A 15,216-nucleotide genomic window follows, 5' to 3' on the forward strand; every position below is an offset into this window, starting at 1 on the left:
TCAGACGCTGGGCTAGGCATTGGGAAGGCAGGGGGAGAAGACACAGATTCTGTCCCCCCATACCTCTATTGCCAACCCAAGCAATTCCTGATCTGGCTACTGGCCCTCACCCCTTACCCACCAAATGGGTTCCCACTAGCCCCTCAGTCCTCACCCCAACTCCCCCCAGCTGTGATTCCTGTGGCTTCTTCTACTTCTCTGACCCCCATCAGTGGCCTCTGCTTCTATTCTGGCCCCCAATCCATCCCCTTTCTCAGGCAATTTGCCACATGATAGCAAAAACCACTTTTGTAAAGATAAATGGGATCATGTTATTTCTCCTGCTTGAGACCCAGAGATGACCCTCTTCCCACTGCCCTTAGAATGAATTCTATAATTCTAACCATCATGGTCAAGGCCTGCATGTGTGGCCTGTCTGCCCTCAGCCCACATTTCCACCAATCCCTCAGTCCTTGGCTCTAGCCTCTTTTGTCTCACACCTCCAGCATACTCACTTGTTTCTGCCTCAGAGTCTTTGCATACGCTGATCCCTCTGCCTAGATTCCCCACCCCCACCCCCAGTGACTCAGTGGCTGGCTCCTTCTCTTCCTTTAGAGCTTAAATGTCACCACCTTCTGGAGGCCTTCTGTGACCTTACTAAAGTAGCCCACCCCATTCTCTTAGCCCCTGGATCGTCTCTTCTCTAGCACTCATCATAGCCTGTGTTTGTTCTAATTCTTTCTTGCTCACATTGTGTCCATTTGACTAGAACCTAGTCTCCACAGAGGCAGGGATCATGTCTACCTCATTCACTGCTGTATAGCCAGCTGTTAGCAAATGCATGTGATACAGAGTAGGAGCCCAGTATGTGTTTGGGGAATAAATGAGCACCATTTAGGAAGGAGAAAAGTAGAGGATGGGGAGGGAGAGGCTGATTGTGTTTCTGAGCATGAGAGAAACAGAATCACTGAGACCTGGGAGGGCAGGGCAGGAGCCAGGAAGTGACCTCAGCAGGGTGGGAGGGCTGGGCTTGAGCTGGTCTTGGAGGGTGGATGGGGGCCCTAATTACATGGGAAGAAGAGCAGGAAAAAGAAGGGGCTGTGAACACAGCTGAGGGCCCACTCACAACAGCTGGGTCACTATGTCACCATGGCGAGTCCCTGCTCCATGCCGGACCTTAGTATCCCAGCTCATACCCTGAGGGGTTGGACCAGACTGTCCCTGGTCCTCCCAGTTCTGACCTTCAATGGGAGGAGAGTGCCTGGGAGTAAGGGCTTGTTCTGGATACTCTTTCCTCCTCCCTGGGCATTCTCTCCTAGGACCCTGTGCCAGGACCCATCTTAGCAGGTGGCTAGCAACTCCACACAGCTGTGAGCTGATACAGCCTTAAGATAGTGCTCAGGGCCAATCAATGCTCACTGGGGCCCCTGGAGACTGAATCCCTTCCCCACATTCAAAGGACTGAATCTGATGCGGGCATTTCAAGCTTCAGGTGGGGGTGGGAGTCTGGGCTGAGCGAGTCCACTGCAGAGGTGTCAGGCCCTGGTGCACACAGGGACTCTAACAGGTGGAGAGGCCGAGAGCAGGCCTCTGAGAGGTAGGGGGTGCTGGCTAATTTACACCTGTTCAGTGCTATATGCTCAGGTGTGAATGAGAGAGCTGCCCAGGTGCACCTGCTCATGACAGCCGGTGAGTAAAAGAAGCAATTTCTCTTCCCACTGTGCTCTCCAGTCTGCTATCAGGACTGGAAGGGGGGCATCTATCTGTGCTGGGGCCGCGGAGTAGGTGGGGTGCTTGAGACTCTCCCAGGTAAGTCTGGAGGCTGGGGTGGGAGTAGGGAAGATCCTCAGTGGGGACCCCCCACTCCCACAGGCAAGGGTTCTGCCAGGTCTTTAAAGGTACAGTCTTCTCCCTGTGGGGTGGGGCCTGAGAACAGCAAGGCCAAGCTGTTACCACTCTTCCTTATTCTGTGTGTGTGTGTGTGTGTGTGTGTGTGTGTGTGTGTGTGTGTACTGCTGGCAGATCTCAGGAAAGAACATGATGGAAAAGGGAGGGAGATTAGAACAGGGGGAGATTATAACAGACCTACAGGTCTGATATACACTGGCATGCAAGGTGGCTGTGGGGAAGCAGAGATGTGGGTCAGGAGCTCTGGACTTCCATACCAGACTCTCCAAGTCTCGGTGTCCCCAGCTGTGAAATGGGACTAAAGAACACTTTTGTCCTGCCAGGCTTATAGTGTCGTGGGGTGGGTCAGATCAGCCACGTTGGGGCAGGGGAAGCCCAGAGCTTGGGCCTTCTCAGGTCCCCCTCTCATACTCAGGCCAACACTACTTAAGTCTGTCATCTCTGGGAAGTTTGAAGGCTTTAGGGGAAAGGGAGGGGGGATAGGTCCCTGGACATCTTTCCAGAGCATTGCCCATCTTTCTGAAGCTGCTGAAAAGCTGAGAAATAGAAGGTTGGGGAATCATGTGTGCCAGCTAGGTCTAAGCTGAGCCAAGCCTGGAGGAGGCTCCGTAAGTAGTTATTGAATGAATGAATGAATGAATGCCTAATTGGAAGGCCAGCCAAACCTCTTCAGAAATAGGACTCAAAGAAGAGGGGGAGGCCCTAAAATTTTGGGGGTTGTAGGTCAGGGGTCCCTACTCCAAGTGGGACAGAAAAGGAGAGAAACAGGAAGGGAATGTGGGCCAAGGTGGGGGGCCTTTTCCTCCCCACCCCCCATGAGATTCAAACAGACATAAGGCTTTGGGAGCCTCCCTTTCTCCATCCTCCCTGCTTGGTTTGTGTGGAGCAGAGCAGGACTGTATGCCTGGGAAGTGCTGGAAAAGGTTAGGCGTCATTTTCATCTCCATCCCTAACCCATCATCCCCGTCATCCCAGGGTGGGTTCTTCACAAAGTACTTTGGCTATTCTTGGAAGGCCTTGTTGCATTCTTCCTTCTTAATTTCTTCCCCAGACACCCCTCCCCGCCCCACAAAGTCAGGCTAACCAGAGGTGGCCAAGGGGAGGGCCTGGGGTCTGCTCCAAGCTTGCCCCTTCACCCCCCCCCCCGACCCCCTGCTCCAGTCCTGGCACCTCCAGAGCTGTGTGGTTGCTGCCGATGTCGCGGTGGAAGAAACTGCCTTTCCGAATGATGGTCACATACAGTTGGGTCTTGGCAGTGGCTTCCTCAGCTTTCCCAGACTGGGTGGGCTGGGGACAGGGCAAGGGAAGAAGACACACAAGAAGGAGAGTGACTAAGGGGCAGACCCTGGCCATAAATCCAGCCCTCTGCACACAATCACTTGGCATTGCTCCACCGGGGCTCCGAGCTGATAATTAAAGCTCATGGTCCCTGCGAGCCCTTCCAAGATCAATATAATAAATCTTCCCTTTTCTATTTGAATATTTCATCGCCCTCACAAGGACCACTGCCTGCCTGCTCTCTCTGTAAAGATGTGATAACAAGGCCTGGGTTGTAAGTGGACAGAGAGCCAGGAGGCCTGGGTGATGATCACAGAATCACAGCTAAAGCACTGTCTTCCAGGTGAGTCATGAATCTCTCTGGGCCTTCCTGGCCCTGCCTGTCCCAGGTATCTCATCCAGGCTTAGGGAAGGGGCATAAGGAAGGTAAAGACCCTAGGCCATGGTTGAGATGGTGCTTGGAAAGAGGATCAACGCAGGACCTGGTGGGAAGCAGGGAGGGAGGAAAGGAGGGGAATTGACCTGAACTGAGCACCCACAATGTGCCAGGTACCTCACTAGAGGCTGTATGCTCATTGTTGCATTCAATTGTCCAAATGGCCATGCTCAGTGTCTCTATTTTGCCAATGAGAAGTAGAGGCCTAGGGGGTTAAGCGGCTGCTATGGATATATTGTTAGCAAGAGGCAGACCTGGGATAGAAACCCACACAATCTTGCATCACATTGTTCTTTCCGCCAAACCATAATAGGGTCTGGAGTGCACACTGAGGGGAAAGTATGCTTCTGTTCATCTCTGGCTCAGTGCCTAGCATGCAATCAAAGAGTGAGTTCTTCCTTCCATCAATCGGCATGGGGGAGAGGGAGCGGGCAGGGGAGCTAGTCTGGGAAGTTCAGACCATGGACTGAGGTCCCTGAGGCTCCCCTCTCCAGGCTCATGTCAAGTTCCCTACAAGAGGGGTGCACTCCAGGGAGCACTTTCTTTCCCACACACCCCAATTCTCCTGGGCCTTCTTCCTGCTAAAGCAGTGTGTGGAGGCCGCACAGAAAGAACAGACTTGGGAGACAGCGTGACCTGGGCTCACCCTCCACTCTGCTACTCACTTGCTCTCTCACCCGGGTTGAGAGGATTCCTCTCTCTGGGTCCCAGTCCTATGTGTGCAAAACAGAATTCACCTTGATGATTAAAGATGGTGTCTAGCCCAGGACCGGAAACACAGTAGGTACTATGAAAATACTGTATTTCTTTGATTTTTAGATATATTCCCACTTTTAACATACATGAAATCAGAATATATCTTTAATTGGTGTATTCATTTCATGTAGTAGATGTTCCATGCTATTGGGCTGTTTTACAGAGATGAGTTTGGAGAATTCCAAATTTCTCATGGAAATCGTTCATGTCTACCTGTCAGGAGCTGTGCTTCCTGAGTCTCATACGACCCAAGACTTATCTTACTGTACGGTGAGCATGGGAGGCTCTGAGAGAATAGCTGGGCACGTGAGGGTGGTTACCATCTGTTCTTCCTCTACCTGTTCCAGGCCCACATGGGCCCAGCACCCAGGGCCCTGACTTACCTTCACCAGCTCAAAGTGGTAGGGGTGGAAGAGACTCAGGTATTTGATGGGAATTTGGTAGGACAATAGCTCCTCTTTATTTTTATTGTCCATCACCTTGAGGACCATATCTGAAGAGAGAAAAAGTGAGCTCAAGGTCAAAACAGGGCTTAGTGGACCAGTGTCACCCCTGGTGAGGTGAGCCAGTGGGAGGTGAGACATTGCTGAGAGCAGGGAGCAGGGGCCATGCTGAGGAACCAACACATGTGTGGGACACACACATGTACACAACTTTAAAAGCACTGTTTGAGCTCCTTTGCAGGGCAAGTGTCCATGCTAGGTGCCGTTGGGATCCAAAGATGAAATTCTGTCCAGTGGTCCAGAAACTCCCAGCCCAGAGATGGACACACACAGTATGGAGCTCCCATCACAACAGACACACATGAGCTGGCACAGAGATATGCACGCAAGCAGGAATAGTACCTCTTCCTAGGAATAAGGCCGCTTCCCTTAGTCAAAGACATTCTCACCAGCAGCTCAGGCAGGAAGGGGAGGGCTTATCTCCCATATGTTGTGAATGGGGAAACTGAGTCTCAGTAAGGAAAAGTGATTTGCTCAAGAAATATTCCAATATCAATAAAATATCTTCAAGGAAATGAAAATTAGTCTAACACTAAGAATAATGCACCACTTAGAAAACTCCCTCCAAAGAGACTACATTTTGTCAAAAAATGCATGAACTTCAGGATGAACTCTAAGAACATCAATGACTTAGAAATAATCATGGAAATGCTCCTTAGTGAGCACCTGCTGTGTGCAAGACATGGGGATGGGTGCTCCTGAGTCATTATTCCAACAAATCGCCACCACAACCCCTCAAGTAGGAATCACCATCTGTTTTTAAACTGTGGACGGTGGAGCTAAGAGAGGTTTATATTACTTGATCGCCATCACATAGCTAGTAAATGGCTGATGGGAGAGGCTAGGCTTGTAACCCTGGAGGCATCTTTTCATTCTGGAAGTCTATGGTGTGAGAGAGAAGAGGAAATGAGGAGGGAGGAAAAAAAGAGGAGGGAGGAGAGGGAGGAGAATAAGAGAGATGGAGGAGGGAAGGATCTAAAAGATCTAGAGAAGAATGGAAAAGGGAGGATGGGAAGGACGAGAGTACCTGATGGAGACTGGGGTAGCCCCTTGCTCTTTGCCTCTTTCTTGAGACAAGGACACATCAGCACCATGGACAGCTGCTGGAGGGGCGGGTTCAGCAGTCTGGGAGCCCTGTGTGGCTGGGTCACTTGGAGCTGGGTGGGTCATTTGGATGAGCATATGGAGGGTCACCTGGGTGGGTCAGTCGGTTAAGTGTCCAGCTTTGGCTCAGGTCATGACCTCACAGTTTGTGAGTTCAAGCCCCGCGTCAGGCTTTGTGTTGACAGCTCAGATCCTGGAGCCTGCTTCGAATTCTGTGTCTCCCTCTCTCTCTGCACCTCCCCTGCTTGCTCTCTCTCTCTCTCTCTCTCTCTCTCTCTCTCAAAAATAAACAAACATTAAAAGAATTTTAAAAAGGACTGTTGGAGGAGCATATGGAGGAGGAGGAGGAGGAGGAAGAGGAGGAGGAGGAGGCAGAGGAGGAGAAGAGTTTTGCTAATTACTCTTCCTTTCTTCTTTTTTCTCACTGCTACCCTGGAAACAGAGAGGGAAAGACATTTGCCAGAGTCCCTCAAGAGCTGGCCAAGTGGGATCTGTGCTCGAAAGAAAGAAGGGGAAATGCGGAAATGGGCATCCAAAAGACCTGAAGTTGCCTTGAAGGAAGTAGAATAAGACAAGAGGTTTGGAGTGAGAAGACCTGGTTTCTAATACAAACACGCCAACTTGCTCTGTGACCTTTGTCAGTCACTTAACCTCTCTGAGCTTCATTTTCCTGCTCTGCAAAATGTTAATATTTTAGAAAGGAAAATCGTTGTCTCTCTCCTAATATTGTTGTGGGGAGGGAAATATGTTTTTCAAGCTATGAAAGTCTAAGCAAATGCTCCTTGTAGCTGTCACTATTTTCCTCTTCATTAACCATCTGTAGTGCTCTGTATACTCACCGAGCCCTGGGCAGAACTGAAAAAAATTCAGCTAGGGGATTCCAGTGCTCCCAGCCAAAACTTCATCAGTAGCTATGACGGCTGCAGCCCCTCATGGCCACTATGCATGGGCCCTGAGTCCCCAAATCTGGTTGGAATTTGCTGAAGCTGAAGAAGGGGTGAGTGCCCTGCATTTCCTCCTCCTACCCCAGTCTTTGGAGTCCTGTGTGGGCAACCAGCAGATGAGCTGTGATTGGGGGGAATGGACAGCCATCCCTCCCTGTTCCTGTCTCCATGCTACAAACACGCTTCATCAGCTTCTTCTCTGGGCATTGTGCCTCTCCAGCCTCCCACCGCTCCCTTTGTGTGGCCAACAAGCCATTTCTGCCACCTGCCTGCTTTGGCCCTGACACGGGTCTGCAACTCCCCTTTGCTTTCATTAACACCTCCTTGAGCTCCCTCCCCCTTCCCTCCACCTCTTGGCTTGGCCCCCACCTCCCCACTCCCACCACAGACATCACCACAGCAACCAGTTCCAACCAGGTTCCAATGAGCATCCAGCTACTTCAATCTGCAAAGAGGCACCTGCCAATATTCCCTGCCTGCCCATGAGGCCTCGCTACCCTCTTGTTCCTGCAGTGAGTCCTGTCCCCTCTCTGCTGCACAGATGGGCCCCAAGGCCACTGATTCATCATGTCCTTTCCTATAGTTACATGACATGTGCAGAGCTCAAGGTGGGGTCCCAGACCATGTCTACTCACCACAAACCCTAACTTCCTGTCAGCCACATAGATACATGCACACACACACACACACACACACACACACACACACACACTGCCAGACATACACCGCCTCCCGGATAAATCTAGGCACATACATAACATAGTGTTGCAGTCAGACACACACATGCATACACACATACATGACACACAGACATGCATGCCTCTGGGTACAGACACAAGCATGTACTCACACACACCACATTCATGCATACATACGAGCCAGCGGGCAGGCATTCACAGAGACATGCACACTCAGGCGCACACAGGCACATGCGTGAAATCCTAGGTCAATTTTTTGTCCTCTTCCACATTTTCTCAATTCACCCCAACAGCCCCACCTATCCCTTTAGAGGCAGAAAAATATCATCTGGTGTGACCCAGAATTGGCTCTGTCCCCCTTTATTGATGGGCCACCTCACCCTCTGTCTCTCATCTTCCTGCATGTTTAGCAGCTGGCTTTCTGCTCTTTATGAGGCAGACGGGAGTTCTAAGTCCCTGGTGAGATTTCAAGGAGGGGAAGTAAAGCCAGTCCTCTGAGGGAAGGGCCACCTGCAAGATAGGAACTTGAGGCTCTTCTGACTCGATAAGAGCACAGACGCTGTGCACACCTGTGGGTCTGTGCTGACTATGCCTGATGCCAGTGCCCATAGCTGTCCTGGCATCTGCCAGTCAATACTCCTGGGTGCCCAGCCCCAGGTCTCACCCAAGAGTGGAAACCTCAAAGTGCACACAAATACTCATGTACACCTGTACCTGGAGATTTCGGTGTAAGCCCTGCCTTGAAAAACTTAAATCACCTCCAGTGTTAGAATTTGCTGAAAGACAGGAGCTGGAAAGGCTTCCGGGGGTGGAGGCGGAGGAACTAGTAGGCGGTTTCTATGACAGTGGCCCGTGGCCCTCAGGAAGCACAGGGACACCGCTGTCTCACAATGGGCAGTGCCCAGGAGACAAAGCAGGATAAGGAACCATTCTAGGGAAAAAGCTAAAACGCTGGAGCCTCAGCAAGAGTGTGTGTGGCTGATCCTAGGTCCTCCACTTACTGATTACCTGAGCTTGGGCCAGTTCCCTGAAACTCAGTGTTCCCATCTAAGCAATGGGAACAGCACTGCTCCTCCCAGGAGGAGCTCCCAGTGAGCGATGTGTGGGGATGTTTCAGGAAGCTGTAATGTGCCGTTTCAGTGGGAGATGGTAGTAATAACAACCATGAAAATAATAACAGTGGCCGTAAAAAGATAAGCTTTCATTGTCTGGGAAATTCATTTATGTGGAACAACTCATTTTTCGAGCAGACTGAGGAGATGAGGCGTGACAGTATTATGATTTTTTTTCTTTAAAGTGCTTTTAACTGAGCCCAAAGAGGTGTTCAGGTGGCTTCCAGCTGACTCAAGAGGGAGCCTGCCTCTGCCTCACACCCCTCCCGTGCACGCCAAGCCACGTTTCGCCCCCACCTCACCTTCTTGTCCCACATCCTCAGTTTGGAGCTCCACTTTGACCGTGTCCCCCCAGATGGGGGCTATGGTGGGCTCTGTGGTCACAGATGTGGCTGCCTTGGCGTTCTGGTCCTTCACATCCTCAGATGTGGTTTCCCTGGGGAGGGGAGGAGCAGGCTGAGTCAGAGGAAGGGTGTCCTGCCTGCTGCTCACCCCTTCTAGACACATTGTCCATAAATCTGAGCAAAGAGTGGACAGAGAATGGAGAGCTCCCTCCCAGGCAGACACACTCTTGTCATCCCAGGCCCAGGGGACGCCAGGTCTCTCTCCTTGGCTGCCCTGACCGCCTGGGGGACCACCCTGTCTCTCCGGCCACTGCTGAGGCCTTCACGTGGACTCAGGCACCCGAGGCCAAGGGTGAGAATGGGAATGGGGGTAGACTCCTTGCCTGTCTGACTTTCTGCCCTCTGCCTTGGCAGGGTTCCCCAGCAGGCGCCTGTGTGCATAGACTCCCCATCCTGACTCTCTTCTCTAGGTTCTGTTCAGTGGGAGGAAGTCTCTGGGCAGGGCGGCTGTGTGGTGCCCGCCCGGCTGGCTTCTCCTTTGACCTTCGTTTCCCTAAGCTGCTGGCCCAATTCCCAAGGCTCGGCCCAGCTTCCTGGGCTCTGAACCTTTTCAACGGAGCACATGTACACTACTGCCTTTTGCAGCACCCACTTCGTGCAGGGCCCTGGGCTGGACACTTAGAGCTGGGCACGGGGCAAGGCAGGGGGGCGGTGAGGGGTTGTGCAGGGCCAGCCTGTCCAAGGAGAGGTGGGATCTTGGGCCCTCTGCTTCCCAGTGCATCCCACAGGTATCTGACACTTATGTCCCTGAGCTCCCGAGCCATCAAACAGTTCAGCAAGAGAGTTAATACTTCTTCTGTTGAGGAGGTTATTATGTTCGGGCTGTAAATAGCGCTGCTACATTAACTGCAGCAATCATGGGTGAGGAACCATCCCAGAGAGCCTGGAGCAGGGGGAGCCATGCCTTGTACTCAGGAGGGGGAGGTGCTGTGCACCAATGGTTCCCCAGGCGGAAGCACAGATGGTGTCCTCACCAGCCTTGGCCCTATCCCGGAGGCCCCCAAAGGGAGTGTGGCGCAGGCGAGCTGGCCCAGAAACTCAGAGCCAAAGTGCCCCATATGGTAGCTAAATCAGCCTGTGGCCTTCCCAGCCCACCCTGTTCTTCCCCTCCAGGAAGCCTTCAGAGCCCCCTGGTCCTCACTGCTCCCTCTGGCCTCTGGACTTGAGTGACACAGCAGCCTGGATCTTTGCTCCCCAATTGTCTACAGGACTCCTGCGGACAGCCATTCTTGTAAGAGTCCTGTCTCCAAGCTCCAGGGCCCAGCTGGAGATTCCTCTCTGCTTCAGCTGAGAGACAGTGTGGCCTGGTGATGACAACAGGGTCCCTGGAGTTCCTAATCGCAGCTCTGCCCCTTATTAGCTGTGTGACTTTGTCAAGGTACGTGCTCTTGTGATACGTTACTTCCTTCACCTGTGAAATGGGGTTGATAATGCAGGGCGGTTGTGGGCATGAGATGAATTCATGTGTGTAAAGTAGTTGGCATGTTGTTAAGTATCATGATGGTGCTAATCATCATAATCGTCTTAATTGCCCTTTAAATCATCATAATTGTTTTAATTGGCCTGGTGTCCCCCCATCTTGACCCCAACTCTGGGTCTACCTCTGAGGATCTCGGGCTGCCGTGGCCAAGGTATGGAGTCCTGGGGAGAGGACAGGCTTCAGAGCCACACACAACTGGGTCTGAGGCCGCAGTTACCTCTTGACCAGGCCACCTGTCCTCTCTGAGCCTCAGTTTCCTCCTCTGTAGGTGGGACCTCCCTCCCAGGGTGGTTATAAGGACTGGGAAGAAAGCATGTTAAGCTCTTGGCACACAGAAGGCCCCAGTTCATGTTATTCCCTCATGTATGACACAAGCTGGGTGTTTCTCAAAAGTCGCTGACCCAAGGCAGCCTGGCAGGGGCAGGGGAGCACCAAGAGAGGGCTGGGATGATGAGGGGCATGCCTCCCAGACTCAGCCCTGGTCCAGACACTTCGTCTCCGCACACCTGCGAAGAAGGCCCCTCTGGCCCGGGGCTGTGAAGGAGGCTGCCAGGCTGGAGAGGAGAAGGCATCAAGGCTGGCAGGGGTTGGAGCTCCCTGCCTCCTGACTTGCTAACCTCCGCTAACTCAGGGGTGCCGTCTGAGCCCCTCCTCCTGCCCCTCTGTGCCTTACACTCTATATAAGGATGAGGTCAGTCCTCTACACCCCAAACATCTAACCTGCTCCTGCACGGACACCCAGTACTTTGTGTCCCTGGGGGCTACCCAGTGCTCAGAGCAGACAGACTGAGGGTGATCAAGGGACCTGAACCACAAGCAGTGCAGTGACAGAATGCAGGTCGGAACCCATGACCTGTACTTGCCAGCCTGTCTCCCTCTTGCCAGCAGGAGGGATTCCAGATGGAAAGAGATGGGGAAGGACAATGGACAAGGCCAAGGGAGCTGCTCAGGCATAGAAGGGGTTAAGCAAGCATCCCTTTCCTCCCTTCTCTCACCAGGAGAGGTCTGTCAGAGCTAGGTGAGTGGAGATGAAATAACTCAGGAGGGGTGAGGCCCCAGGGGAAGGAGGGAGGCTTTTAGCAGGTGGAGGGAGGCTGTCAGGGTAATGGCTTTTCCTGGCACAGCTGACTCCTTCAGGCCTTGATGCTATTCTAGAAACTAGAGATCTAGAGGGGCAAAGGGGGCCAGTTCACTCCTTGCTCCTAGTTCCCATTCTGCACCTCTCAGCTGGGCACATGGAAGGCTAGGTTGTAGGACCCCTGGCCCCTGATGGGGCTCAGGTCTCCCAGGGAAGCTTCCGAGCCCAGGGGACCTCTCCAGGACCTGCCTCCATATAGCTTACTATAAGAGCAGGATCCTCCCTCCGATCCTTAGAGCCCTGGCCTGGCTCTCGCAGGCAGGCCCTGGGGGAGCTGATGGGTGCTCCAGGCTGAGAGCCTGCTGTCAGGGGCTTAGACTTAATCCAGCCATGGGAGGGGCAGTCATACCAGGATGGAACTGGGGTTGGGTTCAGGGGTACAGTTTAGCAATCCTGGGTCCCAAACTGCCAAGAAACAGAAACCCCTCCCTACCAGGCCCACCCCCCAGCGCACTGGAGGGGTATGTGTGTGTTTGACAAAGCTGCCAGGAGGCCCTGGGGCTCCCACCCAAGCAGGGGGTGGGGGCCAGGCCCAAGCACATCTGTGAGTGGGAGGGAAGAAGCCGGATTTTTTGCTTTCCTTCTACACTGTCACTAAGGGAGACTGTTGTCTGGCCCCAGAGGCTGTCGGTGAGGTGGGCAGTGGGAAAGTACAGGGCACTGATGGGGTGGTGAGTACAGGCTCCTGAGCCATTCCCCCACCCTCCACACATCCTCTGAAATGCCCTCTAGAGCATGTATACCTCTACGGGTGGGGGTGTGTGCCATTGTCCCTGCCTCCAGGAAGGCTCCCCTGACCAGCCCCTCCACCAGCCCGTGCACGTGTATGTGTGCACGGATACACAGGCTTCCCCAGAGAGGTCTGTGTGCCACACATTACCCCATCTCCATACCCTCCTCCACATACCAGCCCTCAAGCTGCCTCTCAGTTCTCTAAGCCCACCCCCTGCACTTGCCCTGCCTGTCTGCTTGGTCTCCCACACTCCTCAAGGTGTCAGAGCATGAACAAATGTCAAAGTCTGGCCTTGACAGGGTCCAGGGCTTTGGAAGCTCAGGATGCAGACCACCTGCCTGTCCTGAGTGTCGATCCCAGGGCAGCCCCTAGGGTATCAGGGGGAAAGGGAGGACCCTAATTTGGATCTGTTCTGGCTGCAGGGGTCCTGGCTAGGCAGGACCCGGAATCCTGGAAGACCAGAAGGATGTTCCCAGAAGCCCCAAGGAAGGAGATGCTTGGGCAGAATGAAGATGGACGAAGGGCAGAACCTTTACATAGATGGATGGCAGAACAAGAGGCCTTGTAATCTTTTGACCGGGTCCTCCACAACCCTATCACTTGCTCACCTGGGAAACTTAGAGGCAGGTGAGGAAACAGGTTCAGACTAAGATTCCTTAAGGCCAGATGCCCAGTGTGTCATGACTGGACCCCATTCTGTCCTGAGAAGGCAGCGCAGTTCCCCTCTACTTGCACCCTCCATGTCAGCCTCTGGGTCAGGAAGGCCAGCCTCCCCATCCCCCAGAAGTCTGAGGCAGCCAGACTCCCAGGCATGGACCTCCTTCCATCCCTGGAGGGCACAAAAAAAACAATGACCTGTCCCCTGCCCAGGTCTCCAGCCTTATGCAACAGGGGTAGAATGGGAGAGTTGGCCCCTGCAGAGGTGGTCACCTGAATGGGGTGGTCAAAGGCGGGGTTCTGGGGTTTGTGACCCTGCCTGGGCCGGACCGGGGAGGCAAGGTTTCCTGGAGGATGCAGGGCTTGAACAGACAGAGATGAGAACTTTTCCAATCGGAGGATAGAGCCTGAGGCTTTGAGGAGCCGTGAACAGGTCTGGGGAGGGCATGGCTGGCTGACCCAGGGTCAGTGTGTTGGGACGTGGGTTGGGGTAGCAGAGACAACAGGGAGGCTTGTGGTCCTCCCTGACCTCGTGCCTTTTCCAGCCCTCTTCTCTCCACACCCATGTGCATTGTCCTCTGAGGCCAGACAGGAAGGAGGAGAAAGCCCTGCCTTCTTACCTCTGGCCTTGGCCAGGCTCCCCTGGGATTGCTGGGCAAGAAGGCTTCCTCAAAAGAGGAGCTAAGATCCCAGGCAGGAATGTCTGGTCTGAAGCTCCTTTCTCTCCCCCTCCCACCGTACCAGACAATAGCCCATCACCATCAACATCCCCCCTCCATGTGTGCCCCCCACCCAGCCCCCAGTACAGCTGTTTCTTGTGGATTGTGAGCTCTTGGGAGGCTGCCACTTGAGGCATAAGAAGGGCTGTTATTCTCAGCAAAGCAATGGCTCTCATCCTGGGTTTCATTTATTAATTGGACTCTAATGAACCATCACTAATTGCTGATGGTGCTACACCACTACAGGTGGGCCTCGATTTAAGGAACAACCGACTCTGGAGCACTGGAGGCCAGCCAACTCCCCGTCCACATGGGCATGGCTGCTCCCCCCCGCTCCCCGTACCTTCCCACAGGGGGCGGGTGCTGCCCTGGAAATCAGAAATGAGCACTCAGGTAGAGGGAAAATTCTTTCTACAAAACAAGAATTCTGCTCCTCACTTTCCTACCCATACTTCATCTGAAATTATCCCATTGTTCTCAGGGGAGCCCCTCAGGGTCAACCACGCACCCCTCTCCATGCTCAGGGAGGCAGCAGGGCAGGGGGATTCGGTCCATACGACCCAGGGCAAAACCTCACCCCACAGAATTTTGTGGTGGGTGCAAAGCCAGACTCAAGCTCCAGTCTGTTGGGCACGTTCATACCCTGCATCCTCTCCCAGGGAGGATTTCCTGGTTTTCTAGGGAAAACTTTTTTCTCCATGGAAGCAGGAGGTGGTGCATGGGCAAGTGTTATCTGCCAGCCTCTGGAGTGTCCAGCTGCAGTCTACCCTGTGGCCTTGCTTGGCGAGGGGCCCGGAGAAACATCTTAGGAAGAGGGGAGAGGGTACAGCTGGCTAGGAAATACCATGGCCCTACGGGATGAAATGATAGTCCCTTGGCAAGGTATAGGCCTGGGTGAAACAGCCCTGGGAGGTCTCTCCATGACTTGAGATCCTTCTTGATCACTCTGAACACCCCCTCTCTGAGTATCAACTTCTCATGGATGTAGCCTTAGCGCAGGAGGAATGTGGACAGACATATAGGTGAACTTCCCAACCTCAGGAAAATGACCTGAATCACTCTCATTCTTGTCTCTGGCCTAACTTGCATGGTGTATGGTCCACATTCTGAGTCTGGAATCTCAGACATAGAGCCCTGCCTCCTGCCCCCTTCCCAAGAGACCAGCCTTCCCGAGGGGCCCAAATACCCAAGTGCTGGCTAGGGTCTGGAGCCTGCTCAGTCGCCCTCTGCCTTGGGAGACTGTGGGCAAAGGACAAGTGGGTATTATCTGTTTAGTACCCCCACCACACACACACACACACACACACACACACACACACATGCTAGGTGAGCCCCTCAAGGGCTTGTCTTGTCACTGCTGAAGCTGT

The 15,216-nt window shown here is 53.3% G+C and overlaps 1 protein-coding gene across 10 annotated transcripts in view; it reads right to left on the bottom strand.

Moving 5' to 3' along the window:
- Positions 1–15,216, bottom strand: part of CCDC33 (coiled-coil domain containing 33) — a 90,451-nt gene that overhangs the window by 61,789 nt on the left and 13,446 nt on the right. For 9 of the 10 annotated variants that reach the window (XM_042941428.1, XM_042941431.1, XM_042941430.1 and 6 more), the window contains exons 3-5: positions 9,021–9,154; positions 4,741–4,850; positions 3,058–3,174 (exon numbers count right to left, since the gene is read on the bottom strand). In XM_042941428.1, coding sequence (XP_042797362.1) covers positions 3,058–3,174; positions 4,741–4,850; positions 9,021–9,154 — 361 coding nt within the window. The remainder of the gene's footprint in view (positions 1–3,057; positions 3,175–4,740; positions 4,851–9,020; positions 9,155–15,216) is intronic. The other variant, XM_042941432.1, reaches the window with a different exon arrangement.

This window comes from Panthera leo, chromosome B3 (genome assembly GCF_018350215.1).
Source record: "Panthera leo isolate Ple1 chromosome B3, P.leo_Ple1_pat1.1, whole genome shotgun sequence".
Classification (NCBI taxonomy): domain Eukaryota; kingdom Metazoa; phylum Chordata; class Mammalia; order Carnivora; family Felidae; genus Panthera; species Panthera leo.